Raw genomic sequence first — 10,624 nt, 5'->3', positions numbered from 1 at the left:
TGAACATAGTATGTTCTTCATCAAAACTGTCGTATTTCGTACGAAGTTTTGATCTTCGTGCTGTCTCGCGTACAAGCTCGGTTATACCTAATGCATGTTGTTCTATCAAAGTTGCGGGCTCGCGTCCCGAACTTTGTAGTAATGCATGTTGTTTGTGTAACATCAAAGTTGCGGGCTCGCGTCCCGAACTTTGTAGTAATGCATGTTGTTTGTGTAACATCAAAGTTGCGGGCTCGCGTCCCGAACTTTGTAGTAATGCATGTTGTTTGTGTAACATCAAAGTTGCGGGCTCGCGTCCCGAACTTTGCAGTAGGGTTTATCAGAGCTACGACGTCTCGCGAAGAGCCCGATCTTCGAGCTAAAGTCTCTCGTACCCGCTCGGTTCATGCATGTCTTTAGTACTTCGCATCATCTCACATCGTATTTGCGTCCTTGTTCACTGAACCTAAAATCAGAGAAAACCTCACCTGTTGGCCCCCCTCTTTGAGGTTATTGGTCAGTCTTCCATCGTTTATATTCCGTAATTTGGGGTTCCATCCCACGGCGATGAACCTAGGGCAAGGGCTGCGTACACGCATCCTGCATTAACTCTGCAGCGCCTTTATAGTCTCGAAGATCACTTTTAAATATCTTGGCCAGTATTTTCAAGGCTTTTGTATCACTTGGCAATACTTTTTAGACTTGAAATATGCCAAAAACTATTTATATAACGTAATTAAAGTGTAATTAACAAAATCACCACGATGCCGTTAAGTCGCGAAAAAAGAAAGTGACGTTTAGTTGTGAGTTGCCATAGACTAAAAAACTTTTTTCGCGATGCCACACAGTAACGAATGGGAATACTACTCTGTTAATCAATTATATTTCAGATCAACATGAACTAAAATATAAATATAGATATATAGATTACTAGGACCATGCAAAATATACTTTTCTTTAGTAATGCAGGCCGGGAACCATTTAAGCACAGTTTATTGTGGCGTCTATTTCTAATCACTTTGTCTGATAGTAAGGAAAATAAGGTTGGATTCTTGTTATGGTTGTTCTTGTGGAAATTGTTGTTTCTTTATTTATATAAAACAGTATTTACATCAAGATCAGATAACAGGCCACTGAACTTCAATTATCAACATACTAATGTTATTTTGTTTGCAGCGGTGACGCCTGAAAAATATGAAAAAATCATGTTCTTTTGCTGATTTACTTATACAGTTCTATACTTATTATATGTGTAACTATCTTATCGGTTGGGTACTTTTGCGGAAAGTATTCGTCAAGACAAATCAAAGGAGCCCAAACTTTTAGGTCATTTGGTTCAAAAGACCTTCTGAAGCTACCTTCCCGATCGACTATAAGATAAGCTTTATGCTATCGTAATATTGCATTATCACGCAGATACTGAATACATACATGCCTAATTATTTCAACTGTAGGTAAGAGGAACAAAACTCGTAAAATTTGATACAAATGGACAGATGAAAGTAAATAAAAACTTGTAAAATTAAGAGTACTTACATACTTTCACTTTCACTATTCAATAGACAATTTAGGAGTTGTCTTGATCGGGCCGTACTAGTATATAAAAAAGGCCCTGCGCAATTGTTACTACTGGTATACAAACTATTCATCGCAACACCTATTAGAATTTCAGTTTGTCCTACCCATGACACCAGAGGTCCGCCATGATCATTCTGAAAGATAATACAAATCTTGATTAAGCAAAGAGATAAGCAAGACCGCTTCAATTACAAATTCGACAAAAAATTATGGTACCTCGCAAATACCCGAACCAGCATCTTGAAAAAATTGTCTTCTAAAGTTAGCTGTAAAGTTAAAGACAGATTTATTCTTATTCTGATAGTCTGTCTTGTTGATGCCTTTCTGATTTTCTGCACATCTGTTTTCTTTGAATGTTTCCCCGTCAAAGCACTAAAATTAAAATCTTAATAAGTTATTCCAAACTTTGGAAAGACTTTTGGAAAGACTCCTAAAGCAAAATTGTGCTCAGCTGACAAACGGTGTAAGTCGTCGCCAGCTTCGTCCTTATAGAACGCGGCAGTTAAGCATTTTGCAAACGACGAGTGTTGGTCTTGGTTTATTATAACAATTATCAGTAGTTTTTCGTTGTTTTTTTATCCATATTCATTTCAAAGCGTTTGTATTTTGGTTTCAATTCTAGACTAGACTAGAAACTAATATTATTGTAAAAGTAACGGAAGGATTTCAGGAAAAAGTTGTTTGTCGTTTATCATTAATCTAAGTAGTTACCAGTAAAATAATAATTGAGTAATAATAATAAATCACTCGGGGCAATTCTTCATATCATCATGGAAATCACGCGAAACCAAAGGTTGTGTTGGCCTTTTAAAACCTTAAGGTCCTTGTCTTGCCTTAACTGTCTGGCTAGGGAGGGGTCGCTAGAGTCGTCTTATGGTTATAAAACCGAGAAAGCCCGCTACGGGTCTGTTGCTCGCGATAGTGAATTCGGTTCCGCACCTCTACGCCCAAACCGCTGAAGTAAGCAGCGAGCCACCGCCTATCAATTTATTTAAATTACCAACCATGTGTAAAAAGACAGGTGCCATAGTTTACCGACGAATTTTAGAAATTAACCCACATATCATCCTACGGTACAAAGACTAATTATTTTTACACACCAAGTATGCAATAATTCTTCATCCACTTCTGATTATTTATGTATGTTCTCTCATAGAGCTTGTGTGAATGATTCCTGGTTGTTGGATGTTTGACCTACGACCCACTGTAAGGACAAGGTCCTCATGCTATCGACAAAGACATTTTATACTAAGCTTTCCCGTTAATGAAGAGATGCTGTATAATTATAGAATATTAACTGCATTAACGCCTCTGACCTCTTCTTTATCATCTTCATCCAAATTAAACCTTCGGTCGACTAGAGACAGTTGTGGAGCGACGTCTCTACCATCCGATGCTAAAATACCGGGGCCATAAGCGCACAGAACATTCGATTCTATTTTTATGTCCATACGTGATGTACAGACGTCTTGCTTGACTATAACAGTTTGTCCTTCTTTCATGTATCTCCTATTTATCTCTGTTAAACTGCCCGGCTGTCAACAAGATAACTTGAAATACAAGAATCTGCAATAGGTACTTACAACGACTGAAATGTAAATACATGATATGAAATTGAATTTTAAAGCTCGTGGCTAAGCTTACCTGTGATCGATTCACATAAGTGAATCGATCACAGGTTAAGTTAAGCTTGACGCGGTTGGTCCGTAGATGGGTCACCATCTTTGTCATAACGAGTTCCTCCATGTTTCGGAAGGCACGTTAAACTGTTATTCCTACATCTTTGACAGTCGTTACAGGTAGTCAGGAGCTTGAAAAGTCTGACAACCAGTCTAGCCGAAGGGTATCGTGTTGCCCAGGTAACTGGGTTGAGGAGGTCAGATAGGTAGTCGTTCCTAGTAAAATACTGGGACTTAGTTGAATCCGGTTAGACTGGAAGCCAAAACCAACATAGTTGGGAAATGGCTAGGCCGATGATGAAATTGAATTTTAAATGAAATGGTGAATTTGTAATTAATCAGGTAATTGATAATCTTTATTTGCCTCTTGTTACATATATTATAGTGCGGCCAGAGTAAAGTAAGGAAGTCTCAGACTTGGAAGTAATACGATAATCTAGTGTAATTCAGCGTCTGGTCTCACAACTGCAACTTGAAGAAATTGTGGCAGGACCTATATTCAAGTGTGAGAGATTGACAGCGACACGGTAAATGTGCATGTACGAGTTTACTGTAGCTGAGATTATTTTATTATTTCACCAAAGTTCATGCCATTCCTATTGGACCCTATAATTAGTACATTATGTGGGTAATAACGAATTATTTAACAATATTATACAGCGTGGCGCTTCATTGGTGACATTAAGTTACCATTTGAACAGGACAGCAAAAAGATTTAAAATATGATAAAAAAAGGATTGTGTGTGATAGTGATTTATGAAACCACGATAAAAAAAACTTACCATTCTTCCACATTATAGACAAGAAAACTTCTTGACATCCAAAAACAATCAATCAGTTTGCTATGTGATCAAGATACATCGATACAAACGACTAAAAACATGTTTTAAGAATGCACTCACCTTTCGAGCTACTGAGCTACCCCAACCATAAGCAACGGCATTTATGTTTTCCTTTTCATAATTGACTTCATAATTGATGTCAATGGATACAGGCATATGGGTACATATCAATTTATATATCTGATCAGTAAAATCATATGGTTTATTTACAATACCTACTCCCAAATCGTTTTTTATCCATTGAGTGAAGTCATAGTCTAGAAATAATAAAATAATTATGGATTACAGATAATTATATGTAATAAATGGTGTCATTAAACTTCACAAAAAAACAATAATCTCAACGAGTTTAACATTTGTATGATAGGTATACTAGGTACGATAGTAATTTATTACGGATTCCCCAGCAGAAATTTCAATTTTAAAGTAACTAAATACCTTTAACAAGCAACTTCTATAACCTTCCACAAATGCACCTTATTGCATTACTAGCTGTTGCCCGCGACTTCGTCTGCGTGATTTTCAAGATGTGAAAAACTATGAAGTTTAATAATAACGATCATCGCAAAAATGTAATGCAATATTGAAAATGAAACACTTTGTTTACATTTTAAGCTTGCTTTTTTTCTAAATTATAATGAATCTTGAGCGGCCCAAAGACTATCAAATGTTTGAATCAAACACATTTCATCGTTTACGATACTGTCCTGGTGTCAAATATTTCACAGCTGTTTTAATGACTTTTTCTTATTTAATCCCAAAAAGAGGGGCTTATAACTTTGACATATCTGCCTGCCTGCCTGTCTGTCTGTGACATCATAGCTTCCGAACGAATTGTACAATTTTAATTTAAACGTGAATTATGTGCGAGTGTTCGTTAAGACATGTTTGACAAATCGAGCCGTTTAAAAATGGGGGAGGGGGATGCAAGTAGGAAAAAATAACAGAAGGTATAACTCAGTCTTTGCACTTCTGCTAAAAATGTTTTACTTTCGAAATTTTCCATTTACTAATTGGGTGGATTATGATTTTCGAGCACGTCTGTTCTTGAGACGGCCTACACCTGAAATTGTTAGACGGATTATGATAGTGATTATGAGGTATCATAAAATTATTATTGTACTGTAACCAAAGAGGTAAACCAGAACCATATTACTGAGGCCCCGGTGTCCGTTCGTCGTATTATTTTTGTGGACGGAGCTGGTGAAGTGAGAGTCGGGCTCGGTAACTGTGGATGTTACATAGTGTCATAAGATATAAGATTTTGCAAAATTGCACCCAGATAAACGGTTTCCTGAAACACGTTATGTTTGATTGTCCTCTTAATATTAAAACTGATCTTCCTCACAAACATTTGGAATATGTCCAAAATAAAAAAGTTGGTAAACGTGTTATCTTGGCCCCCTGGTGTTTTGATTATGATTTGCCTTTAAATTGCTGATAAATAAATGGCGTGAAAAAAATATCAGACACTCCTTTTTTTAAATTGACAATGACAAAAATCTAAAGTATAGGATATGTCTAATTTGTGATGTTACGACAAAGCAAAATATGAACATAAAAGTGACTTTATGCGCATGAGTTCTATTTACTGTACCAATTTACAAAGAAAAATACGTATTTTATTCGTTAACCTACCTGACGATCATTGGAGTAAAATACCGTCATCCCTACTGCATAAATGGAACTTAAATAGAGACATGAGGTTGGTTATGAGGTTACGCTGTCGATACCGACAGTCAAAATGAATTTTCCAGACATAGTGTGACGGATGTAAGTGCTGATAGCTACACGCTATTATCAGCCTTATTGGGGAAATTTCCAAAAATATGTCTAATCCTCGTCGGCTTAGCTTTGGGATCTCAGAAATTCATTCAGTCTTGTTCCTTCCCCTGTTTTTAAAAGGGTACGAAAGAAGAAAATTTTAAATAGAGTAATAGTAATAGAATAGTAATAGAATAATAGTAGAGATTACAATAAATTGTTACAGGAATTTTTGGAAGGGCCACTTGTGCGGTCTCTGTAATGGCGGATGTAGACCAATCAAATCGTTAAAATATTGAAAAATCCCAGGTATCAGTAGACATTGTTCTATCAATAGATACGTAATGTCAAAAACCGTCTAACGTACGCTCTTATTAATTGATAGCTTCGGTCTTATAGATCTTTCACATTGCATACCTATTATGAAGTTTTTATGCAAGTTTTCTGGGCTTTTCTATCCGAAATACTTTTGGCCTATGTAATGTTGCAAATTTAAGAAAACATTATTTCATTGTTTGAAAGGCTTTTTTGTTTGAATGTTTATATTTTTGTTGCTAGTTGTTACAGATGAACCAAGGTAATATAATTAACTGTGTCGTTCAGTAATTTATTGTTATGCATAATTATAGATGAGATCAATGTGAACTACATGCAACTTTGGGTTGAGTGTCACTACGAATTATTTTATCTTGAAGTAGCATCGCCAACATTACCGAGTTAAAACATAGGTATATACACCTATCGTAAATAAACACAAAATCATATTACGGCATTCCACATTTGAACTTGAGTAATTTTAGTACACCAATAAAAATAAAAATAATTTAAGTTTCTTTGTTTCATGAATATACCGATTACGAAGTAACATTTGCATCAAAAGAATAATAATAAAAGTATGAATAGTTTATGTTTCTTTTATTTTAATTATTGTCGCGCTAGGTCTACATTAGACTTGAAAGAGAATAAAATGGCTGATTTTGTGAAAATGATTTACTTTCGAAAAAATCTATTATTATTGCTCTGCCAAAAGTCTTAAGATAAATAGCGTGATGTTTTTTGAGTAAATTGATTACCGTGCTGTCTACTACTCAATAGGGTGAAAATACACTTCATAATTGTATTACACGATGTTACGGGTGAGTCCAAAATTTTAAAACTTTACTGCTCATGCCCCCTGCATAGTAGCGTTATGGTTTTTGTATATTTGTTGTATCATGTGTACGATAAGGTTCATGCAAAATTTGAACGAAATGTATTCAGTAGTTTATGAGATAATTTGATATTTGTGTATAGATATAAAAGGCTCCTGCTCACCCCCTGTAACGAAAAGCGAGATAATAAGTAAAAAGTATGTTGACCGGACCTCTTGTTGATATTCTCTGAAAATATGAATCAAATCTATTCAGTACTTTCCGAGATCTTTCCGGACATACATACAGACAAACAGACAAACAGACAAACAGACAAAAATTCAAAAAATCATATTTTCGGCATCGGAATCGTTCGTAGACCACCCTCCAATTATTCTTTTTTAAAAATATTCATTGTACAGTTTTCACTTTTCTACAATTTTATTATATGTATATAGATTGCCGTGAAATAGCAAGGCGATATTCAATGTTCCGGTTTGAAATGAAATTAATATTTTTTAAGCCTTCAGATTTAAACAAAAAACAACACTGAAAACATCTAAATTATTACCTTTCGGGATTACTTTAGTAACTATTCGTTTTTTGGTTCTCCTTATACATTCGTCGTCTTTTATTTTCTCTATTGGCATGAATATCTGATATCCCGCTATTACATACATATGCGATATTTCCTTGAGACAAGCCGCCGACGTGAGGATGCTAGTGGACGAAACTATTGTTCCACCACATAACCATGAAAGTGGTTGTTTTTCGGAATAAATTGTGTTTATGAGGTAAACCTGAAATGGAAGGACAATTGAATACCTTTTTTTCGGTAAGGCGGGGTTTCCTCATGGACACTATCTCCTTCGGGGGAAGAAACGGGTAGAGTCAGACTATTACGAACTAGCGACGCTCTTAACACATCAGCCTCGCCTCATATTGAGACCACATCCATGTTACCGAATATGGCTCCTCGCCATGGGTCCTATACTCGGACGACAGACACCCCCGTGCCCGTCGCCCAGAACGTCGTCGCTACTACCACTATAAAACCACCAAAGCCACTACTACCTTGTAATGAATTATTCAGGTTACATAAACAAACTTACCACATATCCCTTTCCTTCGGGAGAAAATCTTCCTGCAGAAATTCTTCGTTGGCATAAATGAACTGAATTGACACATAAAACAAAGATATTGACAATTTAAATTAATTGTATTTAGTTATTCATTTCAATGAAAAAAATAAAATTATCGAGCGCGTCAGATTTTCTAAGGGAGTGTTAAGAACAACAAAAAAAAAGCTCTCATTCACTAATCTGACGATTTCGATGGGACGCAAACTCGCGGCCATTTTCATAATGTGCAAAAAAAAATCGCCATTTTGAAATACTCAAGTGCGTCAGTTTGCGACATGGTTATATGGTTCGTTATAATTATATGGTTCATCTTTATGTTCTAAACGTACTGTCTCATAATCTGACGGGATAGGGACACTTTTAAGGCCATCCCTGCAACTTCCCGCTAATTCCATTCCTGGGCGCTTGAAATTGTATTTATGACATTTTTGAGCTCAAAATATAATTTATGTGATATTTTGAGCTCGCTAAGTTCAAAGAAATAATATTTCTATACATTTAAGATAGAACACTATTTTTGGAGTTTTCAAAACGCTATAAGTTTTGAATGGATCAACCAATTTTCACGCGGTTGGCACCATTCGACGCAGTTTTATCATACTCATAAGTAATTTTGCAATTTTAATTGATCGAACCACAAATTTCGGAGTAATCCCGAAAAAAACACTTTTTCGGGTGTCTTTCGTGCACGGTATCTCTCGAACGAATTAACCGATTTTGACCAGCTTGGTGGCGATCGACGTGGCTTTTCAAGCTCAAAGGCGGATTAGTTTTTGAATTTAATCGATTAAGCCGGTCAAAAGTTATTAAAAAAAAAACACTTTCAAAAACATTTTTTTCTTATTTCTTTAAATCATTGAACTTAATTAATTAAAAAGCTCAGGAAATAGCATGCAAATAAATAAATGTATGCTTTTTAGTAGATTACATGTATTTATAAAAAAAAACGCTTAAAAAAAAGCTTAAAACTATATCGACGAATTTTTGTTATTTCGGCTTGCAGAAATCGTCAGATTATATATTTTCCTTATTCTTGAATTATTTCCTTCAAAATAAAAAAAAAATTGCTACGCTCGAGAATGTCGAGACGACGTTTTTTTTTACAACTAAGTTGTAAAAAAAAACGTTTTTTTTTACAACTAAGTTGTAAAAAAAAACGTCCCCCTCCCCTTTCTTTACGTCACTCTCAAATTGTCAGATTAGTGGAATATACACTTTTTAGGATGTAATGAACTCAACCTACCTTAATCTGACGCGCTCGAGAATTTTTGATGGTTATTTTTTTTTTACGGGTGGCCTTATATATGAGCCTCATGTTTTGTGGAGGTACTCCACCGGGTACAAGGAATCCCCCTGTATTAATCTGCCGCGCTTTAGTAAATCCCGAAATCTCCTCTCGGGCTCCCCTACCATATGATCTGTAGACGTAACACAGTCGTGTTTTGAGAGCGACCAGATGCGACACTATAAACAGAATTGTACTGTTCTTCTCTATGATTCGAGGAGTATTGACCAAAATCATGTAGGACATTTGTCGCGTGGTGCATCGTGACGCATTACGTCGCATCGTATTCGTCGGTCACGAAAAACACCGCGTAAGGTTGTTGTAACAAACTGCGCGTGCGCTCGACGTTCGGTTCCAAAAGATTGATGCATAAGAACTTTTAATAAAGCGGCTCGCTGCCCTGTTATTGATAACTGCTCTAATTTATACACACCGTTATATCTTGATAAAATAGTAAGTAAATATGGAGATGAAAGTAAGATAAATCTAAGTAAAGAAACACATCTGGCTGGAAAATTTGACTGAATTATTACGTAATCATTTCAAGTTATTTGTAATAAGAAGAAGGCGATAGGTACTATTACCTAGGTTACTATTGATTAAATTAAATAATTGATAAAAATACTTAACATTTAAAACAGGAAATCAATATTAAGGAAAAAAAGGTAATTTTGAAACTCATGTTCGATACGTTGAGCCAGCATATTAATTTAAAACCAACTCATTTCACTTGCACAGTAATTTACGTCAACCGCAGTAGAACTGATTAACCTTTCTTTAATTAACTTTCAGTGTCTTAAGTTTAACTTGAATTATTTTCATGATATACATACACTACAAAACCACCTGTTGGAGTGATGCTGTTGCAGTTGTTGACGAGAGATCCAATTTGATTTATATCAAAATCAAATTTAGATCTAGAAAGTCATAAAATATAAAAAGACTAGCTGTTACCCGCGACTTCGTCCGCGTGGTTAGAAAATATAACTTAGGATTTTTTAAATATCGGATTAGTGTTTTTGCGTTTCTGCCCTTAGTTGTAACATACGAGTATTTCATTACTGATCTGCTCCTATTAATCATAGATTGATAATAGATTTATATCCTATTGCCTTCCTGAGTTAATGGACTAACATCGAATATTTTTTCATACCGCTCAGTAGTTTCTGAGACTAGGGCGTTCAAGTCTGACAAACTCTTCAGCTTTATAATATAAGCAGGTATG

The 10,624-nt window shown here is 35.5% G+C and overlaps 1 protein-coding gene across 1 annotated transcript; it reads right to left on the bottom strand.

Annotated features, from left to right (window-relative positions):
- Positions 1-925: 925 nt before the first annotated feature.
- On the bottom strand, positions 926-10,343 carry LOC113494906. The gene is made up of 8 exons (XM_026873425.1): positions 9,525-10,343; positions 8,085-8,146; positions 7,544-7,772; positions 4,139-4,335; positions 2,874-3,092; positions 1,774-1,929; positions 1,516-1,691; positions 926-1,164 (listed from the first exon to the last, which is right to left on the bottom strand). Exons 1-8 carry the CDS (start codon positions 9,679-9,681, stop codon positions 1,098-1,100), a joined length of 1,263 nt encoding a protein of 420 aa, XP_026729226.1. The 5' UTR covers positions 9,682-10,343; the 3' UTR covers positions 926-1,097.
- Between the last annotated feature and the right edge of the window lie 281 nt (positions 10,344-10,624).

This window comes from Trichoplusia ni, chromosome 6 (genome assembly GCF_003590095.1).
Source record: "Trichoplusia ni isolate ovarian cell line Hi5 chromosome 6, tn1, whole genome shotgun sequence".
Classification (NCBI taxonomy): Eukaryota; Metazoa; Arthropoda; class Insecta; order Lepidoptera; family Noctuidae; genus Trichoplusia; species Trichoplusia ni.
Note: the sequence above shows the minus strand (reverse complement) of the source record. Positions and strands in the feature narration are given on the sequence as shown.

What these genes read in the sequence shown, in the direction of transcription:
- LOC113494906 (XM_026873425.1), bottom strand. Translation starts at nt 9,681, where the DNA reads ATGCGACGTAATGCGTCACGATGCACCACGCGACAAATGTCCTACATG. An exon ending in CCGAAGGAAAGGGATATGTG is followed by an intron (nt 7,773 to 8,084) that starts GTAAGTTTGTTT and finishes CTTCCATTTCAG; the next exon opens with GTTTACCTCATAAACACAAT. An exon ending in CTGGTTCGGGTATTTGCGAG is followed by an intron (nt 1,692 to 1,773) that starts GTACCATAATTT and finishes ATTATCTTTCAG; the next exon opens with AATGATCATGGCGGACCTCT.